This window comes from Monodon monoceros, unplaced genomic scaffold (assembly GCF_005190385.1).
Source record: "Monodon monoceros isolate NGI ecotype Baffin Bay Population unplaced genomic scaffold, NGI_Narwhal_1 Super_Scaffold_5, whole genome shotgun sequence".
Taxonomy (NCBI): domain Eukaryota; kingdom Metazoa; phylum Chordata; class Mammalia; order Artiodactyla; family Monodontidae; genus Monodon; species Monodon monoceros.
The window spans coordinates 113,816,211-113,837,244 of NW_021703782.1; the positions used below are offsets into that span (position 1 = coordinate 113,816,211).

General features: G+C 56.5%; 3 protein-coding genes across 13 annotated transcripts; 2 read left to right on the plus strand and 1 right to left on the minus strand.

The window, feature by feature from the left end:
• Positions 1-3,549: 3,549 nt before the first annotated feature.
• Positions 3,550-14,552, minus strand: SLC52A2 (solute carrier family 52 member 2). Of its 7 annotated transcripts, none has more exons than XM_029202261.1 (5): positions 10,066-10,152; positions 9,200-9,444; positions 8,219-9,086; positions 8,009-8,132; positions 3,550-4,222 (listed from the first exon to the last, which is right to left on the minus strand). In XM_029202261.1, exons 2-5 carry the CDS (start codon positions 9,327-9,329, stop codon positions 4,166-4,168), a joined length of 1,179 nt encoding a protein of 392 aa, XP_029058094.1. In that variant the 5' UTR covers positions 9,330-9,444; positions 10,066-10,152; the 3' UTR covers positions 3,550-4,165. The 7 variants fall into 7 exon arrangements, with proteins under 7 accessions (XP_029058094.1, XP_029058091.1, XP_029058092.1 ...); XM_029202258.1 differs by lacking the exons at positions 3,550-4,222; positions 10,066-10,152 and adding exons at positions 6,638-7,925; positions 14,504-14,552; XM_029202259.1 differs by lacking the exons at positions 3,550-4,222; positions 10,066-10,152 and adding exons at positions 6,638-7,925; positions 14,504-14,519 and having other exon boundaries at positions 9,200-9,440.
• On the plus strand, positions 10,242-13,351 carry FBXL6 (F-box and leucine rich repeat protein 6). Of its 5 annotated transcripts, none has more exons than XM_029202239.1 (9): positions 10,243-10,686; positions 10,961-11,119; positions 11,284-11,347; positions 11,648-11,779; positions 11,855-11,962; positions 12,050-12,163; positions 12,231-12,462; positions 12,551-12,797; positions 13,091-13,351. In XM_029202239.1, exons 1-9 carry the CDS (start codon positions 10,280-10,282, stop codon positions 13,239-13,241), a joined length of 1,614 nt encoding a protein of 537 aa, XP_029058072.1. In that variant the 5' UTR covers positions 10,243-10,279; the 3' UTR covers positions 13,242-13,351. The 5 variants fall into 5 exon arrangements, with proteins under 5 accessions (XP_029058068.1, XP_029058072.1, XP_029058073.1 ...); XM_029202240.1 differs by having other exon boundaries at positions 12,267-12,462; XM_029202237.1 differs by having other exon boundaries at positions 11,648-11,962.
• On the plus strand, positions 13,592-15,604 carry TMEM249 (transmembrane protein 249). The gene is made up of 5 exons (XM_029203511.1): positions 13,592-14,230; positions 14,484-14,578; positions 14,694-14,889; positions 15,091-15,176; positions 15,455-15,604. Exons 1-5 carry the CDS (start codon positions 14,008-14,010, stop codon positions 15,602-15,604), a joined length of 750 nt encoding a protein of 249 aa, XP_029059344.1. The 5' UTR covers positions 13,592-14,007.
• The last annotated feature ends 5,430 nt before the right edge of the window (positions 15,605-21,034 follow it).

Here is a 21,034-nt window from a genome sequence, read left to right on the forward strand (position 1 = left end):
GACAGGGCTCAGAAGAGTCTCTACGGTCCTTGAGGGGGAACTGAAGGTCCTTGGCTTTAATGGCTACACTATTATTATTTTGTCTTGCTTGACTGTTTTCCTTTCTTTCTGAATTTTATCACTTCTCTGATTAAATTTACTCTTCAGAACTCAGGGAAGGATTAGGAGACTGAAGTTTTTCTACAGACAAGAGGCAGGCAGAGGACATGTGTGTGTGTGTGGCGGGGGTCTGCTCCAAGAAGGTCCCGTAGGTCCTGCTCGGTTACGAAATGTCTACTCAATATTTTGCCCAATTTTAATTGGGTTACTTGTCATTTTATTGTAAAGCTGTGAGAGTGCTTTATATATTCTGGATACAAGTCCCTTACCAGATAGATGATTTGCAAACATTTCCCCCCATTCCATGGATTGTCCTTTCAGTTTCCTGATAATGTCCTTTGAAGCACAGAAGTCTTTAACTTTGATACAGTCCAGTTTATCTAATTTTCCTTTTGTTGCTTATGCTTTTAGATTGTTAAGATTTAATCCTACGTTTTCTTCCAAGAATTTCATAGTTTTAACTCTTAAATTTGTCTACGATGCACTTTTGAGTTAATTTTTGCATATGGTATGATGTAGGGGTCAAACATTGTTCTTTTGCATGTGGATATTCAGTTGTATAAAAGATTATTCTTTCAACATTGAATTGTCTTGGCACCTTGCCAAAAATCCATTACTCATAAATGTAAGAGTGTCATCCTGAACCTGTGGTTCTGTTCCATCGATCCATGTGTCTTGAATATCCAGCACCACCTTGCCTCAATTAGCGTAGCTTTGTAATAAGTTTTGTAATTGGGAACTGTGAGAGATTCCTCCAACATTATTCTTTTTCTTTCTTTTAATGCGTTTAATATTTTATTGCATCTCTATATATTATATATGACCACATATTTCTATATTATCATACATACATATATGCTTTGAAAGCAAATGCTCTTTTTTTCTTCCAGTTTTATTGAGATGTAATTGATGTTTGCACTGGACAAGTGTGAGGTGTGCAGCATAATGATTAGACTCCCACACATCATGAAATGATGACCTCAGTACGTTTAATGCACATCCATCATCTCATATAGATACAAAATAAAAGAAAAAGGAAAAAACGTTTTTTTCCTTGTACTGAGAACTCTTAGGATTTACTCTTAACAACTTCCGTATGTAACATTCAGCAGTTGAATATACTAATCACGTTGTACATTACATCCCTAGCACTTATAACTGGAAGTTTGTACCTTTTGACCAGCTTCATCCAATTCCCCCTCCCCCCACCCCTTGCCTCTGGTGACCACAAATCGGATCTCTTTTTCTATGAGTTTGTTTTCGATGTATAATTGACCTACAACACTAGGTTAGTTCCAGGTGAACAACGTAGCGATTCAATATTTCTATACATTACAAAATGATGCCCAGCATAAGTCCAGTTACCATCGGTCACTGTAACCGAAAGTGGGGTCCAGCTGCTCCCTGCTCAAAAGCCAATAAAGAGGCAACGTGTGGAAAGGAAAGTTTCTTTATTTTGGATGCCAGCAACTGGTGTGGGGGTGGCACCTGTCCAAAGGCCGACTCCCCCCCTGCCGCCCGCAACGGGGGGCAAGAGCTTTTATAGACAGATGGAGGGGTTACGTGTAGAAACAGCACAGTCAACTCTGACAGTCATCTTGAAATTAGTCTTTGGTGGTCTGACCGGCATCATCTTGATTGTTTTAAGCACGGTTAATCTTCAGGTCCAGGGTCTGTTTGTTCCCTTTCCTTTGAGGCCAGTTCTTGGAATTGTGGCAGCTTATGTCATGGCTACAGCCTGGTCATCATGTAGTTAACTTCTTCCACCTGGCGGGGGTTTCAGTATCTATAAGACAGCTCACAGGATATGGCTCAGAACATGATCTATAGCCCTGGAGAAGGAACTAAAGGAATTTGACTCTGCTTAATGACTAAACTATTATTATTTGGTCTCCTTTGACTGTTTCCTTTTTTTCTGCATTTTTTCACTTCTCTCTGATTAAACTTATTCTTTGGCTAAAGTTTTTCCACAGACAAAAGGCAGGCTGAGGACAATGTGGGCAAGGACCATAGGGTCCTGCTCCGTTTCATCACCACACAAAGTTATTACAATATTATTATTATTATTATTTTTTTTTTTTTGTGGTACGCGGGCCTCTCACTGCTGTGGCCTCTCCCGTTGCAGAGCACAGGCTCCGGATGCGCAGGCTCAGCGGCCATGGCTCACGGGCCCAGCCGCTCCGCGGCATGTGGGATCTTCCCGGACCGGGGCACGAACCCGTGTCCCCTGCATCGGCAGGCGGACTCTCAACCACCGCGCCACCAGGGAAGCCCCAACAATATTATTGACTATATTCCCAACACTGTATGTTTCATACCTGTGACTCATTTATTTTGTAACTGGACGTTTGTACCTCTTAATCTCCCTCACCTACTTCACTCATCCCCCACCCCTCTCCTCGCTGGCAACCACCAGTTTGTTCTCTGCATCTATGAGTCTGTTTCTGCTTTGATATGTTTGTTCGTTTGTTTTGCTTTTTATTCCACATACAAGTGAAATCGCACAGTATTTGTCTTTCACTGTCTGACTTATTTCACTCAGCATAATAACCTCTAAGTCCATCCATGTTGGGACTTCCCTGGTGGTCCAGTGGTAAGGAGTCCGCCTTGCAATGCAGGGGACGCGGGTTCGATCGCTGGTCAGGGAACTAAGATCCCACATGCCGCGGGGCAACTAAGACCGCGTGCCACAATTACTGAGCTTGCCCGCCTCAACTAGAGAGCCCATGCGCCCTGGACCCCATGCGCCGCAACCAGAGAGAGAAAACCTGCACGCCACGACTAGAGAGAAGACTGCATGCCGCAACAAAAGATCCCACATGCCTCAACGAAGATCCCGCGTGCCGCAATTAAGATCCAACACAGCCAAAATAATAAAATCTAAAAACAAACAAAAAAGAGTCGGGACTTCCCTGGTGGCACGGTGGTTAAGAATCCACCTGCCAGTGCAGGGGACATGGGTTCGAGCCGCGGTCCAGGAAAATCCCACATGCCGCGGAGCAACTAAGCCCATGAGCCACAACTGTTGAGCCTCGTTCTAGAGGCCACGAGCCACAACTACTGAGCCCATGCACCACAACTACTGAAGCCCGCGCACCCTAGAGCCCGCACCCCGTAACTACTGAGCCCATGTGCCACAACCACTGAAGCCTGTGCCCTCCAGGGCCCATGTGCCGCAACTACTGAGTCCGTGTGCTGCAACTACCGAAGCCCATGCCCCTAGAGCCCGTGCCCCACAACAAGAGGAGCCACCACAATAAGTCCACGCACTGCAATGAAGAGTAGGCCCCACTCGCCGCAACTAGAGAAAGCCCACACACAGCAACGAAGACCCAACGCAGCCAAAAAAAAAAAAAAAAAAAAAAAAAAAATCCATCCATGTTGTCACAAACGGCAAGATTTCATACTTTTCTATGGCTGAGTAATACTCCATTGTATATATGTCGCACATCTTCTTTATCCACTCATCTGCCGATAGGTTGTTTCCATATCTTGGCTATTGTAAATAATGCTGCAATAAACATAGGGGTGCATATATCTTTTCTATTTAGTGTTGTTTTCTTCAGACAAATACTCAGAAGTGAAATTGCTGGATCATATGGTGGCTCTATTTTAATTTTTTGAGGAACCTCCACACTGTTTCCCATAGTGGCTGCACCAATCGACACTCCCAGCAACAGTGCACGAGGATTTGCTTTTCTCCACATCCTCGCCAACACTTGTTATTTGTTGCCTTTTGATGCATGGCCATTCTGACAGGTGTGAGGTGATACCTCATTGTGGTTTTAAAGATGCGAGTAAATAATATCAAGGGCTGGCTCGGGGTGTCAACGAGGGATCAGGTAGGGAATCTTTTGCAATCTGCGTTCTAAAGAGCTCGGCTTTCCTGCCTCTCTTGCAAAACGAGGGGAATTTCCAGGCTGCTTTGCCACTTGCCTTTCATTCAGCTCATACAGTTACGGACAGAAACCTCCTCCCGGGGGGTCCTGCCGAGGAAGGTCCTGCCTTCCCCCCAACGGGCCTGGCTTGAGGTGTTCTCAGAGGGTCGGACGTCCAGGAGACTCTTCTACGCAGGTTGGAAGTGGGTCAGAGAAGCACCCTGGTCAGGAGCTGGAGTGGCGGCCTGGGAGATGGAAGGGTCATGGGGAGTACAACAGGGAGAGTCTCCAAGAGAATGACCAACTCTCCCCCAGGCAAGGAAAGATTAACCAGTGCTGTGCGTGCAAAGTCTGAACAGTCCTAAATGCTTCAGAGAGGAGACGAAAGAGGATTTCACAACTCCTGCAGCTGTGACAGACAAGAACCAACTCAACTTAAGCAAGAAATTGTGGGCCCACATAACTTGCAAGTCCAAGGGGCTTAGTTTCGGGTACAGCTGGATCCAGGAGTTCCCAGAATGCTCTCGGAATTCTGCCTCTCTCCACCCTTCGCTCTGCTTGCCCTGGGACGCCTTCACTCTCCGGTGAAGACCCTGAGTAGTCTGGGTGTTTTTTATAGCTCTTGGGATGACTGACACCCCGAGGCAAATCTCTGTTAGCGCCCGACTTGCTCCCCAGGCCCAGGGCTCCCAGTTCAATCACCATGGGCAGGAAGGTGGGCACCACAGCTGGATTAGCTGGGCACCCATCCAGCCAAAGGGTGGAAGGCAGGGGCCTGTGACTGAAAGCCCACTAGAACGATAGGGGCCTCTGAGCCCCTGGAAGGTGCAGTGGAGAGCACGTGGCCCCACTGAGGTGGGCAGCACGCCAAGCCAGTGTGGGCCTGGTCCGAGAGTGGCCGATTCTGGAATTGCTGATAACCTGCACCCACTCCCTCACCAGAGGCCCAGTCTCTCCCACACTCCCATCCTCTGGCCCCATTCCCCACAGAAGCGAGGAGGTCCCTTTGAATCCATGGAGGGGAGGGAGCCCCTGGAAGGACTCATCCCTTGTCCCCAAGTCAGGCAGTGGGGCTCTGAACAGGCGTAGATGAGGGGTGTGACCATCCCCTCACCCAGGTGTTGTCACACTCATGCCCGCGTCGGAACCCACACCTGCCTAGGGACCCCGGTGGGCTGACGAAGCCGGTACTGAAGGAAGGTGAAGGCCCCACCTCTACTTGCTCAACCAGAGCCGGGTGAGCCTCGTCCCTCTCAGTCTTGGGGGAGTGGCTGCACACCTGCGGAGGGGCTGCTGCATGTGGCAGGGCACACCCTGGCTGGCTCTTCTCTGGTTTCGAGAGAACCTGAGCCACAGACCACAGAGGGCCCGTGGCTCAGCTCTGTTCTCACACAGGGGACACCGCCTCCCTTCTGGGGTCTCCTTCTAGTTCCTCACTGCCCCGGACCTGAGAGACCCTTTGGGCAGGGCTGTGAGCTTCGGTGGCTGGCCACCTGTTGAGCTGGAGGCGTGGGTGCCCGGATAGGGCCCTGGGGGGACGCTCAGGTCTGAGCGGCTGGTGTGGCTGGCCGCCCTGCTTCCCAGCCACTGGCCTCGCGCCCGGACGACGCCGTGAGCGGGAAGGGCGTGCCGCGCGGCCCTCTAGGACTTAACCCCAGGCGTCTTCCTCCCCTGGTTGTTTGGGCTCCTGCCTTGTTCCCTTCGGGGAGCTGACCGGACGCCCTGGAGACGCCAAAGGGCAGGGGCTCCTTCAAGCCACCCCTGCAGTCCTGGCCTCCGGGGCTCAAGGCCACCCCCCCTCAGGAGACCGTGCCTTGCTTCCCAGGGCCCTCACGCCTGGCACACGTGGCGCAGACACACACGCCGGCAGGGGAGGCTCCACAGATGCCCAACATGAGGGAAGGCAGGAAGGAACTGGGGGGAGGCTCCACCAGCCTCCGGTCCCAGGGTGGGCAGGGGAGGGGTGAGGGGCAGCGTCAGAGGCCAGGTGAGGGCACGCGGAGGCCCGGGGCCACACCACCCCCGTCACACCCTCGGCCTCCTCCCTCCCACTCTCCAGAGGTGGCTTCCACAGCTCACACCCGCCTGCCAGCGCCCCCCCTCCCCAGCCCTATCAGGTCAGGGGGCCGGGTGGTTAGCATCCTGGAGGGCGGTGGCCTTCTGCCTTAAAGGCTGGGCTGTGTCTGGGCCAGCTGGGAGCCTGGTCCCACCACATGCCTGATGGGGGGGGTGGGTCAAGGCCTGGGGATCTTTCCCTCCCGCCAGGAAGTCCCTCAGCTCAGCCGGTCCTGCCAAGGCCGGGGAGGAAGTCCCTGAGAAGCCTCCGCACAGCCCAAGTCAAGGACAGGCGGCTTCAGAAGCTTAGAAACAGCATCCGGAGAGGGCTGGCCAGCAGGGCAGGAGCCGCTCCCCCCGGTGCCCACGCCCGGCCCCTGGCAGCTGCAGGGCCCCCTGTGGAAGCAGGGCTCCTTGTCTGTGAGAATGGGCTCTCAGTACCACGCCAGTCACACTGGCTCACGGCTCAGGTGTCCTGCCCCCCCGGGGAGCCTGTGTTTCCCCCCCCGCCCAGGCCTCTGCTCCCCACCTGCCCAGGAGGCACAGAGGAGGCGGCAGAAGCCCAGGCCCCGGCCCTGCGGCAGCCCCGCCTGAATCCCCTCAGATCGTCCCGGCCCTCCTGGCTCGGGGCGCACTCCACTCCCCACCAGTCCTGTGTGTGGGAGCCCCCGGTGCAGGACAGCCTGTGTTTGGTGCTGAGCTCCCTGCAGACACCAACAAGCAAAGGCCTGGACTGCTGTCCCAGGGTGGGGACAGAGCGTGGGCTGCTCAGAGCCAGGGCCATCTGCCAGCAGCCCAGGGAGAAGGCAGCCACTGTCGCGTCTGTGTGAATAAAGGGTTTGGGGCCTTTGCAGGTTTGATCACAGGAGCTACAAACGAGGCTGGTGGTTTGGGGGAGGGGACCACGTCCTTGGGCAGAAGAATCCCAAGATCGGCTGGACCCTCACACCTTGGTCTCTTCTAAGTCCCACTCGCTGAGCCCTTTCTGTGCCAGGACCTGGCAACAAGCCCCCGGCACAAATCCCCCGGTAGGATCCTCCCATAAAGCAGCATGTAAGTGGGCCACACCCAGGCCACAAAGGCAGCGACTACGAGGCAGCCCATGCGGCCTGACCCTCGTGCCTGGCTGGCTTGGCCCACCAGACAGCCTCTGACTGCCGTAGCCTGTGTGGGTCCTTGGCCTACACTCCAGGCCCTGGGGGCTGGCCTTCACCCTCCCTCTGGGCAGTTCTGTATGTGTATCTGTGTTTAGGAGGAGGTTCTATGACCCCCAGGACCTATGAGTGCCCCAGGGAGTGGGACAGGCCCCTGTTGAACAGGTCAGGCTACTGCTCTAGCTCAGGGGAGGTCTATCTACACAGCAAGAGTTGTTCCTGGGGTTAGCTCCAACTCATGAAATGAACACGCTTTATTGTACAAATCCCACACAGGTCCTGGGCCTGGGCCAAATCCACATCCCCAGCCGGGCCCTGGCTCCGAGCCTGCTCTGTGGTCCCAACCCTGGCCTGCAGTGCCAGGTTCTCCTGTGGAGTACACAGGCATCCGTGAGCAGGCTGCTTGTAGGGTGGGCCTCCCTGGGCTGTGGGCACGCAGGCACTGTGGCAGCCCCAACCTGAAGACAAGTGGAGTGGAGCGGAGTCCCCACCTGCTCAGGCTTAGGGGCCACAGGGGTCCACACAGTCCTTCCCGCTGCGGAACACATGGTAGATGCTGGTGGGAGGGAACATGGCCACGGCGCCGAGCAGAGAGCCCACCTGGATGGCCACGCCAGCTGCCAGCAACGACTGCTGGCCCCCCCCATGCAGCAGGGAGCTGGAAGCCACCTTCACGTATGAGAACACGCCGAGACACAGAACCCACGACACCACCTGGGAAGGTGGACACAGTAGCAGGCTGAGCGTGAGATGCCCCTGCTCTAGGGTGAACCCCCTCCCTACTGCCACCCTCTTTGCTTCACTGTGCCCCAACATACTTACCACAAGGACCACGCCTGCAGAGGTGCCCACCAGAGGTGGGCAGGGGCTCAGGATTGCCAGCGCCATCAGGTAGGCCCCAAAGAGCATGCCCAGCAGGGAGAGACTGCCCAGCCCTGCCAGGGACCTGCCAGGGGTGAGCAAAAACTCAGGGCTCAGGCCCAGGCTCTCACCCGTAAGTCCCACCCTGAGTGGCCTGGGCTGCCCATATACCTGCATAGAACACCCATGGCCAGGAAGCAGGCGAGGGGGTTGGCGGCACTGCCCAGCACCACAGCCAAGTGGTAGGCTGGGCGCCCATAGGGCAAGCAGGAATAGCTCTGCACGGCAGGCAACACGCCATTGGTCAGAGCGTTGGTGACGGCCAGCAGGCCCAGCAGGCAGACACCACGGGTGGAGAGCAGCCGACGGGCCGCAGGTTCTGGGCTGCGGGTGGTGCCTGCCGTCTTGCTGGGAGACTCCTGCAGGGGTGAGGCCTCTTCCTCTTCCTCCACTCCAGGGGCTCCCGCCTGCAGGCCAGGCCCTGGGCCTCCTCTGGGTACAGGCGGTGGTGACGGCAACAGCACCAGGAGACCCTGAAAGGCGGCAGCTGAAACGACTAATAGGGCGGACAAGACCCCAAAAAAAGTGCTGGCAGGAAAACGCTCTGGGAAGTCAATGGGGGGCCCAGGAGTGCCATTGGTGGGGGTTGGTGGGCACTCGAGGCGACCCACACCCTGCACTAGGGCCAGCACACAGGGCAGCAGGGCACTGAGGCCCTGACCCAGGAAGAAGGACCGCAGGAAGGAAGGCGGCAAGCGGCTCAGGAAGGGCAGGAACGTGACATTCGAAGCACAACAGGCCAGCGCCAGCACGAAGGAGAGAGCCAGGAAGGCCACAGAGTACTCCTGCCCTGCCACTGCTGCCACGTGGGGCCACAGGGGGGCCAGCAGGGCCGTGCCCACCACGCTCAGCGCCTGCACCACTTGGATGGGGACCCTCTCGCCCTTGCCCGGGGCCAGCCGCCTCCACAGGGTCACCACCAGCAGACCCAGGTTCCCCAGTGCCACAAGCACAGAGAGGTAGGAGGGGAGACTCCAACCTGCAAGGAGAAAAAGGAGGAAGCCGTGTCAGGGGCAGGATGCGCAGGGCCAGAGAGCAGCTGCAACCCACCTCCCCCGCACGCAGCCTCACCCCCTGCCCACATGAACTCACCCTCCGGGAGGTCTTTCACCACCACAGGCAGCTCCACCCAGATTCCGTTGATGGCAGCCCATGAGCCCATGCCAAAGAGGGCTACCAGCACGTGGGTCAGCACTAGACGGCCCAGCGGGGGTGCTGCCATTTAGCCCAAGGCTGGAGCCTTCAGGACAGGGCAGAGGTCACAGCCAGCTCTTCTTTCCCCACGTAGGTCCACAAAAGACGCTTCGGCTCCTCCGGGAACTGAAGACTTCGTCTAGCTTGAAAGAAAGTAACATGCATGCAGATCACAAGGGAAAGGCACAGAACCGTTGTCAGGAGAGGACCAGACAGCCAAGACCAGGGAAACTGGGGGGATGCCGGGGGTGGGGGATGGGGAGGAGAAGGGACAAAGCACACCGGCAGCCTGTGCCGGGGTCACGACACAGCAAAGGCCGGCGCCAGGTAGGGAAGCAAGAAGGCGCCGAAGCCCAGGAGAGTATGATGAAAGAGGGAGATGATCTTCGGGTGTGAGCTACCGAGACCGCCAAAGTACTACCCCGCACGGATACGGGACAAGGACTCCGGGACACGTCTACCTCTCAGGCGCCAAGCACACCTCTACGGCTTCTGCGAGACCCCGGACAGCCGGAGCCAAGTCGGGGCTGGGGATGTGGCCACGGCGGGCACCGCCCCTCGCTGCATCACGGGGGCGGCGGAGAGCCGACCGGTGCGCTGGGGTGCCTGAGCCTCCCGGTCCTGAACGAGCGCGCTCCCTGACCCGGCGACCGGCCGTCCCGCCACACTTCGAGGGCGCCGCCTCCGGCCCAGGGTCGAGGACCCAGCACAGAACCCGTGGGGCCGGAAAATGCAGCCGAGCGGGAGCGAGGACTCCAACTCACCCGCCAGGACTCGGAGAAACCACCCGCCGACGCGCCCCAGCGCCCGATATCCCGCTCCGGAAATCGAGTGGGGAGTCCAGGGGCGGGGAGGGCCAGCCCTGGGCCCTGACCCCGCCCCCCGAGGCAAGCCGCGCCTCCGCCGGCCCCACCCCTTCCGCCTCAGGCTCCGCCTCTTCCGCCCCTCCGGGCGGAACTCGGAACGCAGCGAGCGGCTATGGCTCCGGGTGTGGCCCGGCGGGCCCGGCAAAGGGTCCGGATCTTGCCGCTGGCCGGGGCGCGGAGCCGCTCGGCGGAGGACTGGTGGTGGGATCGGCTGGCCCCGAGCGGCTCCGGTTACCACCTGCTGCAGTCGGACAGCATGCTGCTGGTGTTGCCAGGTCCGGGGCCCGCCCGCCGCCGCGCTCAGAGGCGCGCCGCCCGCCGTGCTCAGCTGCTGCGGCTCCACGGGGCCCGCGCCGCTGAGGCCAAGGCCAAGCCCAGGACCGCACCCGCACCCGCACCCGCGCCCGCACCGCAGCAGGAGCCCGACCCGGGCTGGGGCGACCGCATTCCCTTGGAAATCCTGCTGCAGATTTTCGGGCTGCTGGTGGCGGCGGATGGGCCTATACCCTTCCTTGGCAGGTACCCCAGGACCATCGCGCACAGCGCCGGGTCTCAGGCTGACCTCTTAGGCACTCAGCGGGTGTCTGAGCGCCCACACACGCGTCTTAGAGAGCGCAGTCTCTCAGGGCGTCCAGTTGGAATCCCAGGGGCCCGACCTTGAACTGAGGGGTCCGCAGCGTTGTGAGAGTTGGCGGGGGGCAGGTCCCTCCTCTTGGAAACCCCATAGCGACAGCCATTGAGGGCGAGCATCGACCACAAAAGGCCCGGCCCCTCAGGAGAGATTTTCTCCCAGGGCTGCACGCGTGTGCCGCCGCTGGCACGAGGCCGCCTCCCAGCCAGCGCTCTGGCACACCCTCACCCTGTCACCCCCGCTGGTTGGCCGCCCCGCCAAGAGTGGGACCAAGACTGAGAAGAAGCTTCTTGCATCCCTGGAGTGGCTTATGCCCAGTCGGTGAGCAGTTCCATCTCTTTCTTATCCCCTCATTGCGCTTGTGTGTTGTGTGAAAGCCCCAGGCCCCCTCCTGCCTTCCTGCACGAAGGTGATGGGTGGGGAGAAGGCTGGCAGAAGGGGCAGCATGGGAACACTGTGCAGCTCTGCCTCTGCTGTCGGCCCAGGTTCTCACAGCTCCAGAGGCTGACTCTCATCCACTGGAAGTCTCAGGTACACCCTGTGTTGAAGGTGAGAGCTCGAGGCTGCCCTGCACGCCAGCCATGACACTCTGGGGTTACCCACCAGGGAGTGGGTCAGGTACCGTGGGGCCCAACGATGCCCCACGAAGATGCCTGCTTGGTTCTCCTTTCCTGGCGTGTCTTCCAGCAGGGAGGTGTGAGAGGTGGGAGCACCCAGGTAGGCCTGGCATGGCCAGAAAGGAGACCATTGCTGAGGCAGTAAAGTGCGGTTGGCATCAGCCATTGGTCCGTTTCCCTTGTGGACCACAGCCTGCCCTCCCCCAACCCCAACTGGCCCTGTTTTCCACAGCTGGTTAGCGAGTCCTGTCCCCGGCTCACCTTCCTCAAGCTTTCCGATTGCCACGGTGTGACCCCTGACACTCTGATCATGCTAGCCAAAGCCTGCCCCCAGCTCCACAGCCTGGACATACAGCATTCCACGGTGAGCCCAGGAGTCCCCAGGGGCCCCAAGGAAGCCTGGGCTGCGTTGACCGGTACCTCTGTGCTGGGTCTCCAGGTGGAGTCCACGGCTGTGGTAAGCTTCTTGGAGGAGGCGGGGCCCCGAATGCGGAAGCTGTGGCTGACCTACAGCTCCCAGACGACAGCTATCTTGGGTGCACTGCTGGTAGGTTGGTCACGGGCAGAAGCAGAGCTGGGTGCTGAGCCAGGGACTGCCAGGCCTCCGACCCTGTGTTCTCCCCCACCTCTACAGGGCAGCTGCTGCCCACAACTCCAGCTCCTGGAGGTGAGCACAGGCCTCAACCACAACAGCACTCCCCTCCAGCTGCCTGTCGAGGCCCTGCAGAAAGGCTGCCCCCAGCTGCAGGTACCTGCCGCCCCACCCCTTCCACCTGTCGCCCCCTCCCCACCTGCAGCCTGGGCCTCGCTCCCAGGTGTTGCGGCTGCTGAACCTCATGTGGCTTCCCAAGCCTTCCGGGCGAGCGACGACTCCTGGCCCAGGCTTCCCCAGCCTCGAGGAGCTCTGCCTTGCCAGCTCCACCTGCAACTTTGTGAGCAACGAGGTCCTGGACCGCCTGCTCCACGGCTCCCCTCACCTGCGCTTGCTGGATCTCCGTGGCTGTGCTCGAATCACACCTGCTGGCCTGCATGATCTTCCATGTCAGGGTCAGCACTCCCCGGGTGGTGGCTGGGCAGGTGGGATGTGGGGATTCTTGCCCACCCCACAGCTCATGCCCATTCCTCTCACCTCCAGAGCTGGAGCAGCTTCACCTGGGCCTGTATGGCATGTCAGACCGGCTGACTCTAGCCAAGGAGGGCAGCCTTCTGTTAACTCAGAAGTGGTGCCACACTCTGCAGGAGCTGGACTTGAGTGGCCAGGGCTTCAGTGAGAAGGACCTGGAGCAGGCCTTAGCTGCCTTCTCAGGCGCCCCTGGGGCCTCGCACCTGGCACTGTGCTCCCTCAACCTCCGGGGCACCCGGGTCACAGCAAGCACAGTCAGGTCAGCATCCCCACCCGCGCCAGTTCCTTGGAGCCAGTATGGCTTGATCCCCTGTCCTGCCTGGCTTGCCAGCTCCAGGGGTCTGAAAAGGGAGCCCATACTGGCCCAGCCCCTGCTTGGGGTTGGCCTTAGGGACACCAAGGGTACTGGGCTTGGGCCTTGATGGCTGTAGGTGGCAGAGCCAGCTGCAGTGCAAGGGTAGAGAGGGCTCCTTAGACTGGCTCAGCCATGCTGTGCCTGGGTCTTCTTGGGGCCGGTGGCTCAACCTCCCATGGCCTGCACTGCTCCCACAGCTCTGTGATCAGCAACTGCTCGGGTCTGCTGTACCTCAACCTGGAGTCCTGCCGCTGCCTTCCCCGGGGCCTGAAGCGGGCCTACCGGGGCCCAGAAGAAGTCCAGTGGTGCCTGCAGCAGCTGCTCACCAGCCTGCCCCCTCCCAGCTAGGCAGCTCCAGCCAGCCAGCCCTGCCCTCACCCCTTTCCCATTTTTGAATGTGTGAGCGTTTTGTTACAATAAAACATTTTTAGGAACTCATGTGTGGTCTTTCGGATCCCAGTGAGAGGCTAGGGGTTGTCCCTGAGGGAACTACTTGGGGCTACAGCTGGCCCAGAACCTGTGCGTTGCGGTGTTGGGGGCAGCCCCCCAGGGCTCCTGAGTCAGCCTGTGGCCGGGCCTTGCCTGCTCAATCCTGGGTTCAAATCTTGGACTGAGTGTGAGTGTGCGTGTGTGTGTGTGCGCACGTGTCTGTGCTTTCCACCCTCAGGGACTACGGTGAGCTGTCTGTGTTTGTATATGAGGCTCTGACCCGGGCAGAGGCGGCAGTGGAGAAGGGGAGGCCATGCTCAGCCATGGGGCTCGTGGTGGGGCCCCTGCCTACAGATTCCCTTCCAGCTCAGGCCTGGGATGTCCCACTACCCCACCCTTCAGGTGAGGACTGTGAACCAGGCTGTGCAGGGGGCCTCCGGTGGGGTGGGGCCTAGCGGGGGAAGTGCACGCCCACCGCAGGGCCGGGCGACTCCCTGGAGACGGGAAGATCAACAGGACGGCCCTAATAGAACCGCCACCCAGAGCTTCTAGAACCCGGTGCAGCCCAGAGCTTCTAGAAGCCGGCGTCGCCCAGCCTAGACCGCCACTCGGTGTCGTTCCCCTGCCTTCGCCTGAGAACTGCTCCTTCCTGGACCGCAACCCTGAAGGCTTTATTCTCCCAGGTATGAGTGTGGCTGTGAGCAGTGGGCAGTGGCAACAGACAAGCCGCACAGCTGACGGTCTGTACCCGACCCAGGCCCCCAAGGGCCGGTTCAGCGGCCTGCCTACGACCGCCGGCAGCAAGCCCTTCCAGCTCTGGGCCCAAGGACTCTTCTGCACCGAGCGCAACCTGGCCAAGCGCCTCAAGAACAACAGTTTCTACCCGTTCACGCAGCAGCAGCCCAACGGTGAGGGCGACACTCAGTTGCCAGGGGACCAGAACCCGGCGGAGCGGCGACGCGGGGCGGGGACTGGAATCTGAACGGGGCGGGGCCGGGCCGGCTGCGGCCTTCGCGGGCGCTGGAACTGCAGGCTGGACCCCGACAGCGGCCCCGGGCCCTGCGGCCGGCGGGCAGTTCCGGGCCCAAGCCCTGGCACTTCCACCTCGGGCTGCGAGCAGGGTCCCGGTATCCTCACGCGCCTCTGCCGCGCCGCCCCCAGTCTTCGTGCTCGAGTACTACCTGGACACGCTGTGGAAGGGGACGCTGCTCTTCATCGTCTGCTTCTTCCTCATCAGCTTCGGGCTTGTGAGCGAGGTCTGAGCTCCTGGGCCCGCCCCCCACGGCCTTCCTACTCTGGGGGCCGGACCCCCACTCGGTGCCCCGCCCCTGGGTCCCGCGGCGGCTCAGGAAGTCCCCGCGGCGCCCACAGGTGCAGAAGCAGGAGACTTGGGGCTTCCCTGCCTACGGCGTGGGCGTGGGCCTGTGGCTAATGATCTCGTCGCTGCCGCGGCGCCGCCTGGTGCTGAACCACGTGCGCGGCGTGTACCACTTCTCCATCCAGGGCCGCACCGTCTGTCAGGCCCCCATGCACCTGGTCTACGTGCGCATGGCGCTCAGCTCCGATGGTGACGCACGGGGCGGGCCGCGGACTGGGGGATGGCGTGCAGGGGAAGGGGAAGCCACGTGGGGTGGGGAGGAGCAGACAACTGACCCAACCGCCCCCGGAGCCCCCGCCCCCGGAGCCCCCGCCCCCGGAGCCCCCGCCCCCGGAGCCCCCGCCCCCGGCTCTACAGAGACCTGGGGCTGAGCGGCTTGCCCCTTGCCAGCCTACGGAAGGTGCTTCTTCCAGCTGGTTCTGTGCGGCCACAAGCTGGAGCCGCTGGTGCTGGTGCAGCTGTCGGAGCGCTACGAGGTGGGTCCCTCCCAGCCCGCCACGGGGTCCCAGACACGCTCCCTTCCCCTCCTTGGTTCAACATGACGCCAGCCACTGTTGAGGGTCTTAAGATAGGGCCATTTCGCAGGTGGAGAGTGCATACAACGGGGACCTGGCCCAGGCCCTCGAGCTGGGAGCCAGCGGAGAGGGCGCCGGGGCTGACGGGCAGGGCTGGAGGTGCGGTCTGGCCAAGGGGAGGGGACGCCTCCGGCGCAGCTCTTGTTCAGGCAAGAGCTGACCGCCACCCGCTCGCACAGCAAATGGAATACCTCGGCCGTCATATTGCCCGGAAGCTCAACATTAACTACTTCGACTGCTTGGCCACGTCGTACCGGCACGTGGTCCGCCACTGGCCGCCGGGGGCCGCCTTCAGCCCGGGCATCCTGCGGCGCCAGAACGGTGCCTAGGACAAGCGGAACTCTCACAAGTCAGCCCAGGACTTGTGACGCTGCCAGCTGGCGCCCACCCCTCCCCCACCCCGGGACTGCATTCTCCCTTCCCCTCCAATCTCCCGCCTCCACCTGACCACTGGCCTTCTTCTCAATAAAGCGACCTCCTGCTCCAAGCCTGCTCATTTCCTCCGTGCGGTGGGGGCTGCCGCCCCAGGGCCCTCCTGTGGTGCACACCTCGCAGGGCCTCAGGGAGCCTTTCAGGGAGCAACCCCGGAGTTTGGGTTGGAAGATGGGGGTCGCAGTGGGACTGAGGGTGACAAGTAGCCAGGCCTCTAGAACACGTGTGGGACACACTGCCTCTCTTGGTCAGTAACAGTGAACTGGTCCTTCCAGGCTTCGGAAGTGCTGACCAATGAGCAGAATCCAGGAGTCAGAATCTGATCTGTCCAGTCTGGGTCAGGTGCTGTTCTAGTCCAATCAGCAATGGGATGGGGGCACCGCTGAAGGTCCAGCACTGTGCCTAGGGGTGGATCCTGCACTGGACACTAGTGGAGTTTCCCCTGCGGAGCTCTAGGCCAGAGCTCAAGGCCTGCTGGGGAGTAGACCCACCATATCCCTGGAGCATGCTCCTGCCTGCCTGCTGGAACCCCAGTCCCATGTTCCCTGTCCAGCGGGTGTTCTTGCCTCCTGGGTGCTGGAAGCTGCTGTGGGAGCAGAGAAGGCACCTGGGTCTCCCTGTAAGCATTTTTCCTCAGGGCCATGCTCACGACCCAGGTCTTTGTGCATTGTATCAGCTGAGTGTCCCTGGAACCAGAACCAGCTGCATAATTTGCAGGGCCCCATGCAAACTGAAAATGCAGAGGTCCTTGTTAAAAAGTTATTAAGAATTTCCAGATGGCAGCAGAAGAACATTAAACCAAGTGCACCCGTTAGTGCTGGGGGCTTACCTGCCCACCAGCCAGCAGGCTGAACAGCCAGGTGTGTAGGCATCCAGCCCCACCCACCAGCAGGTTGGCACCAGACCTGGGATCCCCTGTGCCCCACAGCCAGCCCCACCCACCAGTGAGCCTGCACCCTCTGCATGAGGCAAGGTCTGGCAGCCAACTGGTCCAGGGGCCAGCCCCATCTACCAGTGTGCCCACAGTAGCAGGCCCTGCCACAACAGAAGGGCCCTTGCAGCCCACACAGAGGGCAGCCCTAGAGCATACAGCTCTGGTGACCAGAGGGGAGTGTGCTGCTGGGTGGGTCGCATAGGACACCTCCAACATAAGCCACTTTTCCAAGCTCAGGAAACATAACTGACCCACCTAATACACAGAAATAAAAACAGAGAATTAGGCAAATGAGGCTACAGAGGAATATGTTCCAAATGAAGGAACAAAGGCACCACAAAAAAAGGGAATTACAGGCCAATATCCCTGATGAACATAGATTAAAAAAAATCCTCAATAATATATTAGCAAACCAAATCCAACAATATATTAAAAGGATCATACACAATGATCAAGTGGGATTTATCCCAGGGATGCAAGGATGGTTTAATATCCACAAATTAATCAATGTGATACACCACATCAACAAATTGAAGAATAAAAATCATATGATCATCTCCATAGATGTGGAAAAATCTTTTGACAAAAATTCAACATCCTTTTTTAAAAAAATTTATTTATTTTTAATTTATTTATTATTTTTGGCTGCGTTGGATCTTCATTGCTGCACGTGGGCTTTCTCTAGTTGCAGCCAGCGGGTGCTACTCTTTGTTGCAGTGCATGGGCTTCTCATTGCAGTGGCTTCTCTTGTTGTGGAGCATGGTCTCTAGGCACACGGGCTTCAGTAGTTGTGGTTCGTGGGCTTCAGTAGTTGTGGCTTGCGGGCTCTAGAGTGCAGGCTCAGCAGTTGTGGCGCACGGGCTTAGTTGCTCCACGGCATGTGGGATCTTCCTGGACCAGGGCTTGAACCCGTGTCCCCTGCATTGGCAGGCAGCTTCTTAACCACTGTGCCACCAGGGAAGTCCTCAACATCCATTTTTGATAAAAACTCTCAACAAAGTGGGTATAGAGGCAACCTGCTTCAACATTATAAAGGCCATATATGATAAGCCCACAGCTAACATTATACTCAACGGTGAAAAACTGAAAGTGTTTCCTCTAAGATCAGGAACAAGACAAGGATGCCCACTCTCACCAATTCTATTTAACATAGTATTGGAAGTCCTAGCCAGAGAAATCAGAGAAGAAAAATATTTAAAAGTAATCCAAATTGGAAAGGAAGAAATAAAACTGTCGCTGTTTACAGATGACATGATGCTATACATAAAAAATTATTAAGACACCACCAAAAAACTATTAGAACTAATAAATGCATTCAGTACAGTTGCAACATCAAAATTAATATACAGAAATCTGTTGCATTTCCATACGCTAACAAAGAACTGTCAGAAAGAGAAAGTAAGAAAACAATCCCATTTACAATTGCATTAAAAAGAATAAAATATCTGGGAATAACCCTAATTAAGAAGGTAAAATACCTATGCTCAGAAAACTATAAGACACTGATGAAAAAAATTGAAGATGAGGGACTTCCCTGGTGGCGCAGTGGTTAAGATTCCAGGCTCCCAATGCAGGGGGCCTGGGTTCGATCCCTGGTCAGGGAACTAGATCCCACATGCATGCCACAACTAAGAGTTCATATGCCACAACTAAGGAGCCCACATGCCACAACTAAGGAGCCTCCCTGTTGCAACTAAGAAGCTGGTGAGCCGCAACTAAGGAGCCAGCGAGCTGCAACTAAGGAGCCCGCCTGCTGCAGCTAAGACTCAGAGCAACCACATAAATAAATAAATATTAAAAAAAAAAGAAATTGAAGACAACACAAACAAGTAGAAAGATATACTGTGTTCATGGATTGGAAGGATTAATATTGTTAAAATGTCCACACCACCCAAATCAGTTTACAGATTCAATGCAATCCCTATCAAAATACCAATGGCATTCTTCACATACCCATTCACAAAGTATGTCTAAAATGTGTATGGAAACACAAAAGACCCCAAATAGTCAAAACAATCTTAAAAAAGAGAACAAAGCTGGAGCATTCACACTCCCTGATTTCAAACTATACTACATAGCTCCAGTCATCAAAACAGTATGGTATTGGCACAAAAACAGAAATATAGATTAATGGAACAGGATAGCGAGCCCAGAAATAAATCCATGTGTACAAGGTCAGTTAATCCATGACAAAGGAGGCAAGAATATACAAGGAGGAAAAGACAGTTTCCTCAATATGGTGTTGGGAAAACTGGACAGCTACATGCATAAGAATCAAACTGGATTACTTTCTCACACCATATACAAAAATAAGCTAAAATGGATTAAAGACTTACATGTAAGACCTGAAACCATAAATCTCCTAGAAGAAAACATTGTCAGTATGCTCTTTGTCATCATTCTTAGCAATTTTTTTTTTTGATACGTCTCCTCAGGCAAGAGAAACAAATGCAAAAATAAACAAATAGGACTACATCAACCTAAAAAGCTTTTGCACATCCAACAAAATGAATAGGCCACCTACTGAATGGGAAAATATATTTGTAAATGATATATCTGAGAAGGGGTTAATATCCAAAATATACAATGAACTCATACAACACAATATCAAAAACAAACAACTCGATTCAAAAATGGGCAGAGGACCTGAATAGAGATTTTTCTAAAGAAGACATACAGATGGCTAACAGGCACAGGAAAAGATGCTCAACATCACTAATTATTAGAGAAATGCAAATCGAAACTACAGTAAGGTACCACCTCACACTGGTCAGGATGGCCTTCGTTAAAAAGTCTACAAGGGCTTCCCTGGTGGTGCAGTGATTAAGAATCCGCCTGCCAATGCAGGGGACACGGGTTTGAGCCCTGGTCCGGGAAGATCCCACATGCCGCGGAACAACTAAGCCCGTGCGCCACAACTACTGAGCCTGCTCTCTAGAGCCCGCGAGCCACAACTACTGAGCCCATGTGCCACAACTACTGAAGCCCGTGCACCTAGAGACCGTGCTCCACAACAAGAGAAGCCACTGCAATGAGAAGCCCGTGCACTGCAACGAAGAGTAGCTCCCACTCGCTGCAATTAGAGAAAGCCCGCGTGCAGCAATGAAGACCCAACGCAGCCAAAAATAAATAAATAAAAATTTTAAAAAGTCTACAAATAACAAATGCTGGAGAAGGTGTGGAGAAAAGTGAACCCTCCTACACTATGGAGAACAGTATGGAGGTTCCTCAAAATAAAACTACCATATGATCCAGCAATTCCACTTTCAAGTATTTTTCAAAAGAAAGAAAAATACTAATCTGAAAAAATATATACATTGTAAATATTTTCTCTAAATTCTTCTTGAAAGTACTCCCTGGTACTCTGTCCTGCGAATCCTGGCCACCCCGGCCTTCCCAGACACCCAGCTCTGTCTCTGAACTTGGGGAGTCTGCCCGGGTGGCCCACCTGTGCCACAGCCTGGACACACTCTCTAGGCAGTGACCTGGGGGATCATAGGGCTCACCTTGTTTGTCACCTCTCAGGGGTCACTGTCCTTCATTGCTGATGCCCAATGTCTTGAGATCCATTGCTTCATCTATTTTGCCTAGTTCTTTTTTTTTGAATGGGAACCTGTTTGTGTCCCTCCTCCCTTTTGTTATTTTAAAAAATTAATTAATTAATTTATGGCTGCATTGGGTCTTCGTTGCTGCTCACGGGCTTTCTCTAGTTGCGGCGAGCGGGGGCTACTCTTCGTTGCGGTGCGCGGGCTTCTCATTGCGGTGGCTTCTCTTGTTGCGGAGCGTGGGCTCTAGGCGTGCAAGCTTCAGTAGTTGTGGCTCGTGGGCTCAGTAGTTGTGGCTCGCGGGCTTAGTTCCTCCGCGGCATGTGGGATCTTCCCGGACCAGGGCTCGAACCCGTGTCCCCTGCATTGGCAGGCGGATTCTCAACCACTGCGCCCCCAGGGAAGCCCCATTTTGCCTAGTTTTTTAGCTGTTTCAGGTAGGATGGTAAATTTGGTTCCTGTAACTGCAGTCTGTGCTGGAAGTGGACACTCGTCCAAGTTTCTCTGGAGCTCAGCTACTCTGGCGCTTAAGTCGAGGCCTGACCCTCAGCACTCTCTGCACTTTGGCTGCAGAGCTGGGAGCTGCCACCAAGGGGCTGGGCTTTCCGTGGCTAGGCCAGGCTCTTGGCCTGTCACCACCCTTCCGCTGGAGCCTCACCAGAGCTGAACCACGGCCTCGATCGCGACTGTTGCTCCTGCACGTTTGAAACGCCAGGCCCTCCAGCCGCTGGTGCAGCCGTTCCTGCTGTGTGATGCCCGCTCACTACGGGGGAAAGTTTTAACAGCTGGGCCCCGGCCTTGTGCCCCGGTCTGTCCGTGCCCCACCTGCAGCCAGCCAGGCAGTGAGC